General features: G+C 40.1%; 1 protein-coding gene across 1 annotated transcript in view; it reads right to left on the bottom strand.

Moving 5' to 3' along the window:
- Window positions 1-379: 379 nt before the first annotated feature.
- Window positions 380-17,769, bottom strand: part of slx4 (SLX4 structure-specific endonuclease subunit homolog (S. cerevisiae)) — a 36,349-nt gene continuing 18,959 nt past the window's right edge. The window contains exons 8-14 of the mRNA XM_022668645.2: window positions 17,478-17,624; window positions 17,024-17,193; window positions 12,074-14,031; window positions 9,120-9,704; window positions 4,156-4,255; window positions 3,054-3,314; window positions 380-1,482 (exon numbers count right to left, since the gene is read on the bottom strand). Of these exons, the coding sequence (XP_022524366.2) occupies window positions 1,101-1,482; window positions 3,054-3,314; window positions 4,156-4,255; window positions 9,120-9,704; window positions 12,074-14,031; window positions 17,024-17,193; window positions 17,478-17,624 (3,603 nt within the window). The 3' untranslated portion in view covers window positions 380-1,100. The remainder of the gene's footprint in view (window positions 1,483-3,053; window positions 3,315-4,155; window positions 4,256-9,119; window positions 9,705-12,073; window positions 14,032-17,023; window positions 17,194-17,477; window positions 17,625-17,769) is intronic.

Below are 17,769 nucleotides of genomic sequence, written 5' to 3'. Positions count from 1 at the left end.
TGCTTTTAAGGAATCAGCAATTAATCAGTGAGTTCTCAGATTTGTCAAACAACTAGTGTGAAAAGTGCAAATCGCTTTAGCCAATAAGAGCACTGAGTGAGGAGAAAGCAGAGGGTGAAGTTGGATGACATTAACAGAGCAAAGACAACGTGTTTCCCTTATGTTTTATAAACACCCGAGACTCATCGCGAGTTAAAATTGCACCAGTTAAAATAGTACCAATTACAAGACATCCAAGGATGAAGTGCTCCTGTACAATGCACCCGGGTGTTCTTCCTGCCCTGTTCATTAGTGTGTGTGTGTGTGTGTGTGTGTACGTGTGTGTGCACTCATTCATCAGTATGAACGAGGTACATGCAGAGGTTGAATTCATATCAAATATAGTTTAAGAATTCTTTTAATTTCATTATTTATACATTAATTATACAGACCTTAATTTAGGCAATTACAAGTAATTTAACAATTATGTAAAAACAGAACATCCAACATAACAAGGCCATTTTAAAACCAGTCAAACTCCAATACAACTGAACCTACGATGTGTTGGGGCTAAGATTCCCTAATTGGTTCAACTGCATATGATCTTTTATGCCTCTAACATACCTGATGCTACTTGTCAGCTAGATAACAAGCTCTCCCTGAGGATTAAAACAGATTTAAATGTCTCTACTCCTGAACAGGGACTCAACCCATCCAGTCTGAGGAGTGCACCCTTACGCAGCTCATTCAGGGAGATTTTATATTCCCTAATCTGCTCCTGGTGAAGCATTTTCAACCTGATTTTCTGTAGTATGCAACCACACCAGAAGACTCTCCTTGTATAGTCCCCAGTGTGCAGCTCATCCAGTCTGCTCTAAGCAGCTGCCTCTGAAGCTTCCTCTTGTTTAGTACACGCCACTTTGTGCACCTCATCCAGCATTGCTTTCCTATAGTCCCTCAAACGCAGCTCATCCAACAAACTCCCTCTTATTGCTTTCTCATGTTGCAGATCCACACGGCTCTTCTCCAGATCAGATCACACAGCTCATTCAGAGGGTTCTGTTCCAGAACCTCTCATGCAGCTCATTTAGGGAGCTTTCCAATAGGCCTCCTTGCACCACTCAGTCAGCTGGCTTAGCTCCTCTCTTCCTCCCCCTGCTCGCTGCGCCTCGAGGCTTTGCAGCGGGGGCCCGAGCTCGGGCCTTTCTGCGTGAGGGGGCCGCGTGACCCGCTCTGGCTGTGGTGAAGGTGATGCACTGTGAGTCCAGGAAGTCCAGCAGCTTGGCAGTACCCAGCCTGATACCAGCTGCTCTGAGCCTGGCCTTCAGATCAGACAGGGAGAGCGGCTGATACTGCAGCACGCGTCCGTACAGCGCAGGATCCGACACGATGAAGGAACGCACGGCCAGGAGCTTGTCCTTCTCACGCACCACCGCCTGGGATGCAGTGACGCCCTCACTGTCCGAGCCCTCCTCCTCAGAGTCACACAGCTCCGGGTTTGACCTGTAGACGACGCGTTAAGCACAGACACTGTGTTAAAAACTCAAAACATCAACACAACATTTAAATATGCCACTCCTATTTATATCCTTATTACTACAAGTTATTATTAATGAATCGTTTTCAGAATAATTAAGGGAAGTCATATTATTCATTCATATAAAGATATACAGTACTGTGCAAAAGTTTTAGGCACCAAAGCAAATTACACTAATCCACTTATCTCAAGCAATATGAGATAACATAACATGATTTGAACAGATGCAAATGAACATACATACAGTAAAACGTAACAAGGGATTTTTAACTAAGTATGTTTTATATCCTGTGAGCCGAGCTGAAGAACAAAGTGTAGAGATTCCAGATTTCTCCTGGATGCTCCTCAGCCAGCATGTGTATAATATGTTCAGTTCCATCAGCAGCTCACCTGATTTACCACATTTACCAAACCAGTTTCTCATATGATGAGAACTAGAAATAACTCAGCTGTTAAAGAACTGCTTTTTGTAAAATTGCTTTAAATCTAAATTAATTAGATTAAAGTAAAATCCTGAGAGCTCTTTTATGTGGGGTTAAATTCCTTACCTGTGAGCTGATGGATTTGTACGATGACGTCCACCCATTCCTACGCTGATGAGCATTTCTAATGTTTAAACAGTGGTTCATACTCTCATCAAACATGTTATGAAATCTTTAGTTTGAAACTTTGAAATAAACTAATTTGGCAGCTATCTGACTGTCAGAGAACATGTTGAAATGACCTGGTGTTTATCTAATGCTTTTCTTGTGTAAAAATATCACACACTTTATTAGCTGCATAACCTTCCTGCATATTCGGCTGTTCATATCTTTGCCCCTCTGCCTTTTGTGTATGACTGAAGCCAGACAGCATTTAATCAGCGTTTTTCTCAAGTTTACAGTTATAGTGCAGCTAAAACTCCAGTCAGACAGCTAATGCAAAGTGATGTGATGTATTTGCCCAAACAATTAAAGCTTTCTATATAATAAAAGCAGATAAACAGAAACACAAGAATTTGTAGAGCACATTTTGCCGTTTTAAAATTCCATGACTTTTCCAGGTTTTTCATGACCGTACGAACCCTGTAATTCACTCAAAGAAAAAGCCAAATGCAAAGAAAAATGAAATAGGAAACTAGTAATAAAGCACTAGAAGTTATATTAAATTATGTGTTCATCTCGTGAATATGAAGCTACTGGAATGTTTTGAAGGCATTATTAGTGTGGGTGTTGTACTGAATCAAGTGAAAATGATCAAAATATCACTGAAATGTGTGAACAGTGTGTAAATGAAAATGATTAATGGAAGCATCAGGATCCTGTGGAGAAATATTGTGTGGTGTTGTAAAATAAACAGTTTAGTATAATTATTAGAAACCATCTAGATCATGGAAGCAATACTGTTTGAACTGTATTGTAATGCATAGGTCAGATGTGGCTGCTGTAATAAGTTAGCACAACATTTTTTACTCTTTATTTTGTAATAAGTTAAACATGCGGGAAGAAAAGTAGCTTACACTTTTAATTTTTTTATACATACGCCAGTGTTTCTTTACCTTTCTGACTCAGCTGTGGAAGAGGTACTGGAATCCTGAGACGCAGGTAACACTTCCTGCTCCTCCTCACCGAACTGCAGTTTCCTGGGAGACACAGGAGGGGGCGCTGTGGGCAGTTTGAAAGGGTTTGCTCCTGTTTTGGGGCGACATCGAGGAGAATCTTCCTCTTCAGACTCGGAACTCATCAGCTGGTGGGTGTAGTGGTGGATCTCCTTCAGCTTTAATACCATTTGTTTCTTAGGAAGGGGGCGTACACCGTAACTGGAAAAAGACAAAAAAAAAAAAAAAAAAAAACCAATCATCATTATCCTTCACAGGCTATGTTCACATTACCAGGCTAAAAAGATCTGATTTTTTCATGGCTGTTTGAATGTGTCAAATCCATTTTTTTCAAATTTGAGTCACTTTCATATGTAGTAATAAATAGGATATGTATCTGATCCATGGACATGCAGCATAAATGTGAACGGAAAATCACAATTCATGTGTCTTTTTGCTTTTAAGCTGCGCTACGTGCATCTCTCTCGTACCCACACATCTCTTGGTGCAGCTGTGCAGCTATAGCTGCAAAAACAGCAAAAGCAAACCACCTGGCCTTTTTTCACCTCCTGGAGCTGAGCATGAACTTCAGAGCAGCTGTTTACTCTCCACTCCAGCAAAAGATGCTCCACATATGAGCTGCTAACTCATCCATTTATAACCCTTTATAAAGCTACGAGTAAAAATATGATGTTTTTTGTTGTTGGTGAAGAAGGAGACGTTTATACACATATTAATGTGCAGCATGTGAGACGGTGTTTCAGGGACAGATTTGTTCACATTACACACAGATACAGATCACTTACAATAGTGAATGTAAACCGTCAATATTCCCAAATCCAATCTGAGTAAAACATTGGATTTGAGCATTGTGGCTTGTAATGTGAACATAGCCATCTGTAGAACATAGAATCTGTCCCATGATACTGAATTTGAACACACAATTTAGCCTTTGACTTCTAAAGTAGTAGCTCTAAAATCAGTCCACATGCAGGCTGGGTTGGAGCAAACATGTGGACTGTCCTGGAGGACTCAAGATTTTTTCATCATTTCAGAATCTCACCTGTCCAGTCTTTTTCTGAGCTCTGGTGTGTCCATATCAGAGAAGCCAGGCATTGGAGTGATGGGCACCAGCGGGACTTGATTCTTATTCTTGTGAGCCACTGCAGAAACAAATACACTCATATATTAAAGAAACGTAAACATACATTTGAACAAAAGACCAAAGCTAAGGGTAGCAAGATTTAGTATGTGTGTGTGTGTGTGTGTGTGTGTGTGTATGTGTGTATACTGGTCAGCTTTGGTTAGATTGGTAAGATTGCTCTTTCGCACCAAACAAGCAGACGGAGACGCAAACACGCAACAAACCAAACACATCTAAATAAGTCAAATGCAGGATGTGATGTCAGAATATAACTACTACTTTACCTTCTTCTGCCTGCTGGTTTAGTTGTGCCCCAGACCACACACCACCACACAACAGTGATTCACACCATTAGATCTACATTCATTCATGTAGCTGCTTCAGTAAAGTGAAGATGTGTTTGAGTTTGGATGCTGCCAGAGTAACATTCAATTTTGCAGCTTTAACATACAACATATCACAGCAATAAACAAATTAACATGTACATTATTATAAATGCGGTTTATTACTGACAATGACGAGACAATGTGATTTAATAAAGCAGGTTTAGGGAGCAGGGCTTAGATTTCCTGCTAGTTACTGTGTGTGTATCACACAGGACCCATAAACACACCCGCCTTGTTCAGACCTCTGCTCACACTGGCTCTGACTGAAATGTATCCCTTTTCACACTTTAGGCCATTATATGTACTCAATGCACAACTATATTGTAAACATCACAGCTTACTACATGAGCTGATTATGAGAATGCATTTGAGTTTTGTTAATAAGCTCCAGGCTTACGGTGGCTTGCAAACTAATTCATACCCTTTTACATTTTGTCACCTTACAATATATATCGACACTTAGTAGAACCACCTTTTTCTGCAATTACAGCTGCACGTCTTTGGGGTTTGTCTCTACCAGCTTTACGCATTTTTGCTTGTTCTTCTTTACAAAATAGCTAAAACTCAGTTGGATGGAGAGCATCTGTAAACAGCAATCACAATGTCACATCCTGGTCTTGTCTCTGTGTTATTCCCACGTGACCTGTGCTGTTTTGTGTCTCTTGTCAGTAGATTTCCACCACGTATTTCTCATTTGTAGCTCCGCCCCTTCCACAGGTGTTTCCAATTCTAGTGTGTTTTATGTTAGTATATTAGCCCTCCTCTGCCACTTTGTCTCGGTCGGTCTTTGCACCTTCCTCTGTTGTTTTGTCTCCCTCTGTGTTCTCCGCGTTTCTTAGCCCTAGTTCTTGCTCCGTGTTTATTTCTTGTTTAGTTTTCTAGTTTCTTGTTTCTTCCTCGTTTCCCAAGTTCCCTGCTTAGTGTTTAGTTCCTTGTTAATTCCCTGTATATATATCCTTGCCTTGTTTAGTATTGTATTTATTCAGTCCCTCGTTTGTTTCTTTGTTTATTTACTCCCAGTTTATTTATTATCTCTAGTTGGTTTAGTATAGGTTCTCTGATTTGTTTTGGTTATTGGTTATTTGTGTATACTTGTTCCTTGTTTTCTTGTTATTTATTTATTAAATTATTATTTATTTTCACACTACCTGCACTTGCGTCCGTCTCCTCGTCTCCCTGCCTGGGTATTCCGTGACAGAAAGACCGACCGAGACAAAGTGGCAGAGGAGGGCTATTTATAGTAACATAAAACACACTAGAATTGGAAACACCTGGGGAAGGAGCGGAGCTACAAATGAGAAACACGTGGTGGAAATCTACTGACAAGAGACACAAAAGATTCTCAATGGGATTTAGGTCAGGACTTTGACTGGGCCATTCTAATAAATGTTCTTTGATCTTAATCAGGGTTCGGCAATTAAGTTTGGCCACGGGTCAGCTATGTTCCAAGCCATTACGTGATGGGCCAAAAAAAAAACTTTTTGGAAAATTAAGTGTAATGGGATGCAGTGCTACAGACTAGAAGCTCTTCAGCCCAGAGGGTTGTTGAACCAAACTGCAGAACAGTTGATCTTAAAGCAGGTAAACCCAAGAAAAAAGGAACAAATAAATAAACACACCACTCCTCAGGCAGGATCAAACCAGTGACGTCTGGGTCACAATCTACCGCTGCCTCGGCTAGTAAATTGGGACACAGGCAGGAAAAAGTTTTTTTGTTAAGAAGATGGGAAGCCCAAGAACGGGCGAAAAAAAGAGAACGGGCGGAAACTAAAGTACGTCGAGCGCAACAGAGAGAGAGAGGGGAGAAATGTAAACAAAAGCTCACCAGATGTTTAATGCTTGCGGGCCACAACGGGTTTTCTTCCATTGCCATTGCCCTGTATTTATCTCCATCCATCTTTCCATCACCTCTGAAGAAGGTGAAGAAAAGTAGCCCCACAGCATGATGCTGCCACCACCATGTTTCACAGTGAGGATGAGCGATGTTACTTCCCCCCCATGACTTGGTAGGTTTGCAGTTGTAGAATCCTTTTTACATTTTATGATGGTGGATTGAACAATGCTCACTGGGAGCATGGGAACTTGGGATATGTTTTTATAACCTAACCCTGCTTTAAACTTCTCCACAACTTTATCTCTGACCTGTCTGCTGAGTTCCTTGGTCTTCATGATGCTGTTTGTTCAATAGTGTTCTCTAATAAATCACTGAAGCCTACAGAGAACAGGTGTATTTATACTGAGACTAAATTACACACAGCTCGACTTAAAATAATTAAGTGACTTCTGAAGGCAATTTATTTATTGGATTGTATTTGGGGGTTTCAGAGTGAAGGGGCTGAATACTTATGCACTTCACTTTTCAGATTTTTATTTGAATAAACTTTTAAAAAGCATGTATAGTTTTTGTTTACTTCAATTATGTGCTACTTAATTGGTTAATCACTTAAAATCTCAATAAAATACACTTAAATGTGGTTGTAAAATGACAAAAAGTTCAAGGAGCATGAATACTTTTGCAAGCCACTGTAAACTGCAGAGGAAATTATTAGAAGTATATAAATCATTACTTATAAAAGAGTAGTGATCCATTTCAATAACAGCCATTCTTATGCCATGCATGCGTCATAAGTCACCTTTCCCACGAATTCCCACTAAGTTATATACAGTTGCAACAAAAAGTATATGAACCATGAACCTTTGGAATGACTTGGATTTCTGCAAAAAATGGTTATTAAATGTGTTCTGATCTTCATCACAACAATACACAAACACAGTCTGCTTAAACTAAAACCACACAAAAAATATATATGTTTGGATGTTTTTTTTAACACAACATGTTAACATTCAAAGTGAGGGGGGGGGGGGGGGGGGGGAAGTATGTGAACTCCTAGACTAATGACTTTTCTAAGAGCTAATTGGAGCCAGGAGACAGCCAATGGGATGAGATTGGATGTGTTGGTTGAAGCTGCCCTGCCCTATAAAACTTACTAGTTTTGAGTTTGCTGTTTTTAGGAAGCATTGCTTGATGTGTCTCACATAAAAGAGCTCTCAGAAGACCTACTTCAAGAATTGTTGACTTGCATGAAGCTGGAAAGGGTTACAAAAGTATCTCTAAAAGCCTTGATGTTCACGTGTCCACGGTATGCTACTCTCTATAGGCGTATTCGTCAAATGATCAATGAGGTGAGGAAGAATCCTAGAGCATCAGCTGAAGACTTACAGAAATCTCTGCCACATGCTAACATTTTTTTGACAAATCTACAAAAAGGAAAACAAACAAGAATGGAGTTGATGGGTGGACACCACAGAGGAAGCCACTGCTGTACAAAAAAAAATATTGCTGCACGTTTGAAGGTTGCAAAAGAGCACCTGGATGTTCCACAGCACTACTGGCTAAATATACTGTGGACAGATAAAACAAACATTGAGTTGATTGGATGGAATCCACAGCGCTATGTGTGGAGAAAAAGGCAGAGCACACCATCATCAAAACCTCATCCCAACTTTGGAATATGGTGGAGGGGGCATCATGGTTTGGGGCTGCTTTGCTGCCTTACGGACTGCAGTCATCAATGGAAGTTAATCAAGACATTTTGCAGGAAAACCTAAGACCATCTCTCCTCCAACTGAAGCTCAATACAGAATGGATGATGCAACAGAACAACGACCCAAAACACAGAAGTAAATCAACAACCGAACGAACGACTTCAACAGAAGAAAATAAATAAATACTCCTTCTGGAGAGTCCTGACCTCCTGAACCCAACTGAGATGCTGTGGCATCATGACCTCAAGAGAGTGACTAATTTATTCAGCAATTGTTTACATACTTTTTCATTCAACTGTATATACATATATAAATAAATAAAACACACAATGACACTGTGGAAATAAACAGGTGTCCATAGAGTAAAGCTAATTTCTATTTTTTTTTCTTCCAAATATGTTTGTTTGAAAATGGAAAGTATAAAAGGTTCACATAATGTGACTCAAATTTTACAAATGAACTGCTGTATTGCACTACTTTACTTACTTGTTTTAAATGTCAGGGCCCTCAGTGTGGAGCTACTTTAAGATTGTTAATGGTGTTAAAATAAAGATTTCTTTGCATGGGGAACATTATGCCCCTATCACTAGCATTGTGGGGAGCACTAAAGGTGCTGTATTTTGGAGTCGTTTTTACACCGGATTTCTTCTTTAACAAGAAATTATTTTATAAAGATATCTTTACAAATTATCTTTAATGAAGGCAAAATCCAAACGTAATGGATAGCATATTTGTTTTTATCAGAAAGAAGGCCAGCATGATACTCCTGAATGCAATTAAACTGCCACATAGTGCACATTTATATGTTCATTATAAATATGTAGTAAGTAATATGTATTTCATTGTGTAAATGTATTTATGTCCTAGACACCCACACAAATGTTTTTGACCATTGGTCAAGATGCTTGCGGCACAATACAAAACATTTATGATTAATCTTATCTTCGTTACCTGGCGTTTTCAGCTCCGCCACTCTCTTTGGAGGAGCCACCACACCCGCTCTCTGAAACAGAGGAAGAGCAGGTCCCTTGTCAGGTTTATCATCCTCATCCTCATCTTCCCCCCAGCTTTCCCACACTGCAGGATCCGGCAGGCTGTGGTTGGCTGCAGCTCCAGAATCAGGTGATATGGCATGAGCTTCCTCTATGGGTGGAGAGTTTGTGTGCTGGGGGGGCATCTCCACATGTCTTCTGTGTTCTAAAGGACTGCCTGCATCTCCACTGCTCTCCAGCCTCAGACTGAAGCGGGGTCCTTGGTTTACCTCTCCTCCTCCAAGACCCCACGAGTCATCAAACGCGATGGGAGGCTCATCGAAGGCGCAAAAACTGACCTCTTCAACCATCTCCACTTCATTATTGCTTCTGTTGTCCTCATCCACTGTTCCTCCATGGTCCTGTTCTCTTGTCCCAGTCTCATCCTCAGCCTCGGTGTGAGCTGGAGAACCAGGAGGACTATCACGTGCATCTTCCCTAGGTTGAACACATCCTCGTTGGGACTGCAAGCTCTCGGACTGGCTGACAACCTTGAAACCAAGCTCTATGAAAGAAATCAAAAAAGGAAACAGCTGTGGATATTTTTTTATACAGTGGCATGAAACAGTTTGAGCACCCCTGATCATTTTCAAGATTTTCCTTTATAAGTGATTGGGTGGGTTTGGTTGAGTGTGTGGTTGGGAGTTTGGGTGGATGGTTTGGTTGGTTTGGTTGGTTGGTTGGTTGGTTGGGTGGGTGGGTGGTTGGGTAGGTGGTTTGGGTGGTTGGTTGTGTGGGTGGGTGGTTTGGGTGGGTGGTTGGTTGGGTGGTTGGTGGTCTGTGGTTGGTTTGGTTGGGTGGGTGGTTGCTTGGGGTCCCGACAGTTTTGAGGATCGTACAGCTCAATAGGTAGCTTGTTGGATTAATGTTCATGCCAAACATGAACAGTGCAACAGTGCGAGTGGCCACAAACACACACACACAGGCAAATTTGGAAGAACATGCATTGAGTATGAGGTATAAACTGGTGCCTGTCACTCTAAATGTGTACATGATAGCAGGTCTGAATTTATTTTTTTGTGTTTGTAGATCGATTCAAAATCATCCACGTCGGAACCAAGATTCAATCGAACATTTCCCCCACCCCTAGTGGGGATTATGGTAATAGTATGTACAGGAAATATACACATGCCAATTTACAAACTACTGGTATTCATTATCAAAGAGATCCATGTTTATGTATAAATGTATACCGTATTTTTCGGACTATAAGGCGCACTTAAAAACTTTTAATTTTCACAAAAATTGACAGTGCGTCTTATAATACGGTGCGCCTTTTGTATGGATTTTACTCGTCAGGTTGTAAGGAGCAGTAAACACACACTCCGTGCAGCGTTATACAGAGTTTCAGTGCTATACAGAGTCCAGAGCCGTGCAGCTCCGAGGCTGAGCAGCAATAGCATTAGCTAGATGCTAACCGCTAAGCTAGCTAGCTTATTCACTGAGATCAGTATTATCTAAATTTTACTCGTCAGGTTGTAAGGAGCAGTAAACACACACTCCGTGCAGCGTTATACAGAGTTTCAGTGCTATACAGAGTCCAGAGCCGTGCAGCTCCGAGGCTGGAGCAGCAAATAGCATTAGCTAGCTTATTCACTGTTCAGAGATCAGTATTATCTAAATTTTACCCGTCAGGTGTAAGGAGCAGTAAACACACACTCCGTGCAGAGCAGCAATAGCATTAGCTAGATGCTAACCGCTTAGCTAGCTAGCTTTTTCACTGTTCAGAGATCAGTATTTTCTAAATTTAGCACTTTTAATACTGCTGGAGCAGTATTATTAGAGTTAGATGCTAATCGCTAAGCGTTCACCGTTCAGAGGTGAGTTATCGGCCTGTAAGTCTGTGCTGCTTTGCCTGGCTAGCATTAGCTAGATGCTAAGCGCTAACTCTCTCAGAGGTGAGTTTTATCAGCCTGTAATCTGCTTGTTTACAGTGTTAAAACAAGCTACGGGGGACGAATCGCTAGCTAATATCTCACTGTCTTACCAGAACACGCAGGATTACTCAGTGTAACGCTGTCGTTTAAGTTTGGGTTAACTTTACTAGTTTAGGTGACTAGCTAGCGTGCTAGCGGATAGCTATGCTAAAGCTGGTGCAGCAAGCCTTAGTGGACATCTGGAAATCTAAGCTTACTGTAAATAAACTGAAGCACCAAATAAACAGTTTTCAGGAGAGGAATCTGTGTAGATTAATATCCAGCACTCGTTTGACTTTGAAAGAGCTAGATTTATATATACTGAGACGCTCCACCGGCAAGCGACCACCCCCGGTGGGGGAAGGGAAACATGGCGCCACCCCTGTTCACTTTGATATAGGCACCCTTTCTAGTGTCACTTAACGCGCCTTATAATGCGATGCGCCCTATGTATGGAAAAATAGCAGAAAATAGGCGTTCTTTGATAATGCGTCTTATAATACGGTGCGCCTTATAGTCCGAAAAATACGGTAAATAAAGGGGGTTGTGAGGAATCTGGTTGGTAAGTTTTATGGAAGGTTTATTCATAATTTACTCACTTTAATTTATTCATAGTTTGCTCATATTTTTACAAAGGTTTCATAAATGAGGCCCATTTTATGTACATTTTAGTACAGTTCCACTTATTCCAGCTGGTATGTTCTACCTTCAGAGATCCTAAAGCAGGGGTCACAAGCCCTGCACCTGGAGAGCAATGTTATTGCAGACTGTAGCTCCAAACACTAAGCAATCCCCCCTGATCCATCTAATTACTGCCTCCAGGAGTGTTTTATCAGTTGAAAGGGGTGTGTTAGTGCTAGACTTGGAATGAAGGTGTAACCCTCAAGACGGTAGCACTGCAGAAGCAGGTCTGGTGACCCCCAAACCTGGCAAAAGCATGCTTTTGTCTTAAATTTACCTGAAGTTCCAAACTGAGCCATCTTGCCCAACCGATCAGAGAGAGACAGATCAACCTTCTTATCCTCACAGTCCTCCTCCTCCCAAGCAGCTCTTCTCTGTGGTCTGAAATCACTGTGCCTCAACAGTGGTGATCCCAGAGGCTCTGGAGGCTGAGGGCAGGGGGCAGAGTGCAGGGGTGTGCTGCTGGAGGGCATGAAACTTGGAAGGGCTGAGTGGTGAGTTTGACCCCTAGACTGCGGGGTGTCAAACTGGAGTCTGGAACAAGATACTGGCTTCTGAATATCTGTGGAATGTTCAGAAGAAGAACACGGATCTGAACGTAGACTTGAGCAAGCTGGCCCCCCTCTGATGGAAGAAGAAAGAGGTTCTGCGCTGCGGGACATTTCAGAGTCCTGAGGAACGGAAGAGGAGGCCTGTGGCGATGAGGAGTGGGGTTTGGGAAACAGCTGAGAGCGCTGCATGCTGTTGTAGGTCTGTGTGGAGCAGGATCGTGTGGAAACTTCTGGAGTGGCCGGGATAAGCCAGGAAACTTCAGCAGAGCCGTCCAGCATGCTGTGATTGGCTGCACTGTACAGGCAGTCTTCTAAGTGGTCAGTTTTGGAAGGTTCCATCTTATCTGTTCTGTTATGAAGAGATGGTTTACTTTCTTTAGCTCTAATTGGAGTGTGGCTTTTATTGGCTTTTGGAGGAGATGGAGATAGTGGTGGTGAATCTTGGTTAGCAGGGGGGTCAGCATCTGTGTCATCGCTACAGTCTGAGAGGACTATGAGCTCAGGTTTGTTGTAGTTAGGAACTGGAGGAGATGATTTAGGCTGAGACTTACTTGGGTTACTTAGTACTAAAGGTGAACACTTAGACTCTATGCTACTGGCTGCTCCTGGTGAGCCCTTGGACCAGGTTGCTGTACTTAATGATTTATATGAAAGGCTAGGGCTATTTACACTGGTTAATGAAGAGCAAACCATGGACCTTTCTTTAACAGGTGATTGTTTGGACCGGGCTAATGGACCCAAAGCACTCGCGGGTACTGGAGATGAAATTTCTGGAGTTCTGGAAACCATGATTAGAGAGGATTTACTTGTTTGCCTCTCACCTGGAGACACACCAGCCACTGGAAGGGCCAGGGATAACTCACCTGGCTCTTCAGACCCTGGAGGGGGACTGATGGACAGATCAATTACCTCACTGACTGAAGACATCCTGTGTGGAGTAGATATACTTTTTTTGGGTTGAAAACTGGCGGCTGGGGTTTGTGATGGCTCCACGTATTCTCCCCACGACTCTGAGAACAATCGGCTGTAGCTCCTGTCCAGACCGGCTTCAGGAGCAGATTTAAGACCTGATGTGTCCAAAACTGAGCCTGAACAAACATCAGCACTTGCACCCTGGGTGTGGTGCACATTCATGCCACTAGTTAGCACAGCAGCAGTACCTTTATTTACTTCAAGTTCGTAACAATTGCTACTAGTGTTCTTAAAAAGGGCAGCACGTTCCTCTTCACATTTTTCTTCTTTCATATTTAGCTTTTCTGCTTTGTCTTCCTTTTCCTCATCGAAGAAGTCATTCATCACTTTAACCTCATCTTCCTCATAGCTTGAAGAAGATGCAATGGTGCCAATCTTCCTCTGTGTAGCTGCAAACTCATAAATCTCATCCAGTTCCTCCTCATCTACTCTCTCTTCCTTCATTTCTCCATCATTACTACCTCCTCCTTCCTCCTCCACCTCTTCCATCCCTCTTTCGGCTCCTCCTGCTACTGAGAAGTCCTCACAGTCACTCTCCTCATGCCGCCACATGGAGCGCAGAAGCTCCAGAAACTGCGTGTCTGCCAGACTCTGCTGGGGTTCAGGAATGAGATCCTCAGCTGGGCATGGTTCATCAGCTCTGGGTTCTTCTGAGTCCTCTGGATTTCCAAAGTACTGCTCACACTGCTGCTGCAGTTCAGGCAGGTTAAACCTAGAATAACAGATACAATACAATTTAATCACCCCAATAGAGCATGACAATATATAGTTAATATTGATTTATTCTGAACTGTTTGTACAAGTAGGCCTGTCACAGTATCTATCAGCCTATAGTACAACATATCTAAATATATATTCTCTTTCTTTTCTTTTAAATGTGCTTGAGCTGGTACGTTTGCTTTGTTTGGGGGGTGACTAGACTTTATCAATAGTCTAGTCATGACAATTTTCTTATGTATTATGTTAATTACATTAATTATTGGGCAATATATGGACACAGCCTCAATAATTCTTGCTGTCCACAATATCCCTCGTTTTATTAGCAAAAAGAGCCCTTAAACATAAATGATGTGTCAACTTGTCAACTGAAACACATTTTCACTTGTGATAAACACACGCGCGCTGGCCAGCAGCAGCTTAGTTGTGTAATACTGACAGAGCCATTAAGCGGCTCATTCTGAAACTGGAAAAAAAGAATGGTGAGATCTCTTTATGTGAGAGTAATTTTATAAACTTTATGAACATGTCTTGTATCAATCAATCGATCAATCAATCAATCAACCTTTATTTTGACTCAGATGTACATTTGAGGGAAACCCTTTTCAAACCCTTTTCAAAGAAGCCGAGCAAAAACAGGGATTGACATGACAGAGAAAATAATAGCTAAATTTTATTATTTTAAAATAACAGTAAATAAAATAGTAAAATAGATAAGAATAAAAACAAAATTATAATAAAATAAAAAACAAAAGTTAATTATAATAACACTTGGTTTAATTGATAAAAACAATTAGGATAAAAAGAAAATGAGATTAATACAACAAAAATGAGTTAAAATGAGCTAAAACTAACTTTTACATAATACAATAAAAATACAAATAAATAAATGATCTAAAAAAATTAAAGCAATAATAATAATAATAAAAAAGTTAAGAATAAATAAGATTAAGTAAAACAGGTACAGGCTGTCTGAAGGTGGTTAGATATTAAATGTTTAAAATGATTTAGTGACGCCAGTGAGTTGAGTTTTAGAGTGGCCGGTAGTGAATTCCAGCTCACTGGTGCTCTGTAGCTAAATAGCCCATAGACCTAACTTACGTAAAAATAAGTACAGTGGCCTGCTTAAGGGGTATGAATACTTTTACAAGCCAATGTATATGTCCCATTTAATGAGGCCCAGTACCATATTTACACCTTTTTATATTTCAAGTTCAAAATCTGAATATTCTTAGTTCTCAAAATGTTCATTGCTTTTGAAAAGACTGTAAATGCAGTATTATGTTGCTGCAACATTCTGGCAGTGGCATAAAATGATAATAATAATTATTATATTAATAATAATATTGTTTATTAGATTGTTTATTACAATTTTCAATATATTGCCCCAAAAAAGGTGTCAAGGTGACAAAACCATTCCCACAGCATAAAAAACAGATTGTAATATTGTATCTGCTATGGAATGGGTTGTTTTGGTGAAAATAGTCTAATTCACTATAACACACACCTGACAGTCCTGCACAACCTATACCATGACATCATCAAACACAAATCATACAGAAATGCAGAGTGCAACAGCTGTATGTTTGTTTTTAAATGAATATATATTTCTTAGATACACTGTTAGATATTTACTATTTAAATGTGTTTTGTGGATATCTATTTCTTTTAAATTAGTGGTGTCAATTGATAAAAAAAAAATATGCGAATAATCACACTTGTTCTTTTTAAGACGCATATTTTTATATTGGATATTTAAATTAGGGGTGGGCAATATGGCCCCAAAATAATATCACGATATTTCATGGTAGTTTTGTGATAACAATACTCTTGGCGATATAACAAAACACTGAATAAAAAAAAATCAAGAATACACTACTGCAACAAAATGAAAATGAAGTTTTATTATTGCGTACGATATGATATGGCACACCCCTAACTAAGATATTAAAAAATACAAGAACTTTATCAGATTTGTAACAGAAGTCAAAGATCCTGAATGTCATGATATTAATATTACACTCCATATATCTCCATATATCCAGGAGTAAAGTAAAATAAATGATACTGGACCGATATAATCTGTCTCTAGTAGATATATAATGGAAAATGAGAACAGTGTGAATTTTTCTTTTGCTTAAAACAGCAAAAAAAAAAAAAAAGAAGAACCCTGATGTGATAATTAGGATAATTAGGGGTGGGTGATATGGCACTATAGTTCAGGGTAAAATATTGTTCACGATATATTCAAAACTGTTGGGTACGATACAATATGGAACACCCCTAATTTAAATGTAAATAAAAGAATGAATGTAATAAATGTAAAATGCAGTTATATTTATATTAGTAGTGTCAATTAAAATACTAGTATATACTTTTATGTTTAATAATCTTTTATCTTTTAAAGGAATCTTTTTTTTTTTTTTTTTTTTTTTTTTTTTTTACTTTTTTTAGTAAACATCTCAGCTTGGTTGTAAGGATTTCTAAATTAGAACTTAATTTACTGAGTTTAAAATTTGTTTTCCACCGGTAGATGGTTCTACGGTCCAGATCAGTTGATCGGCAGAAGTCAGGGTCAAACTTGGTGGTAAAATGAATTATGTTAAAGATCTTATTCCTTTTCTTATTCATACATGCAAACATATCGCCTCTGATTGGCTAACAGCACTGCATTACCCCCCCACAGTCAATTTTACAGCTCTAAAACTCAAAGGACTAAATGTTTTCAGCAATACAGCCTTAGATCTTAACCCCTAAACCTCTATTAACGTCAGACTCTCAGCGAGTCACGAGGCCGCAAAGCCCTCACAGCAGATAACAGGGTTAAAACAATGGAATAATGAATTATGAGGGCAGATTTGCTGATCTACTCAGTAAGGATTCAAGTACTTCTGCATCCTAGCATAAGAAGGGTCTGATATGTTCCTAACTGGTTCTAACACAAGCTAGAACCTAGAACAAAGACTGGATGGGAATCTCTGACTGACCTGGAGGCTAGCTGAAGTATGTGGGGTAACAGGGTGTGTGAAAGTGGGCAAAGGGCAGTGTACAGGTAATGCAACAGAGCATGAACTGCCTCTCCCGGCACATCACCCAACAGTACCCGCTGAGCTGCCGGCATGCCATCTTCCTGCACCCCAAATCCTGAATCATGGACCTAAGCACACATAAAACACACAAACACACACAAATAAACTTTTAAACATATTACACATTACAACCAAAACTAACAGCCCTAATTAACCTATTAGTCATACTTTCAAGAAAGAAGATCAAAATATATTTATTAGATGGTAACAACGCAAATTCGTGCTATTTTTAGGCTAGGATATTGTGTAGAGCATACAGCCAAACTCACTGATAAGTAAAATTAACATTTTAACAAGATTAAAAAAAAAATCAACAGCTGTATTTGCAGATCAGAATAACGCATGCATTTACCAGGTTAGCCAGCAGGGGGCAGCGCGTGTAGAGCATGAACGAGTGTGCAAAGTAGAGGTCTCCACTGTCCACCTGCAGCTGAACATCACTGAGCTGAGGGTTGTTCACCATGCTGGCCAGATCAGAACACAGTCTGGACACGCTCACCTGCAACACAACACATTAAATATAAAGTTACATGATAATATTAAGGGTCGAAATACAACAGTGTGGAAAGAAACAGCGTTTCTGACAATTGTTCTTTTTTTTGTGGACAGTATGAACACAAAATGTTTTACATTTTATGAATATA

Source organism: Astyanax mexicanus, unplaced genomic scaffold, assembly GCF_023375975.1.
Source record: "Astyanax mexicanus isolate ESR-SI-001 unplaced genomic scaffold, AstMex3_surface scaffold_36, whole genome shotgun sequence".
In the NCBI taxonomy this organism is placed as follows: domain Eukaryota; kingdom Metazoa; phylum Chordata; class Actinopteri; order Characiformes; family Acestrorhamphidae; genus Astyanax; species Astyanax mexicanus.
The sequence above is the reverse complement of the archived record's forward strand: the minus strand, read 5'-3'. Positions and strand labels throughout refer to the sequence as shown.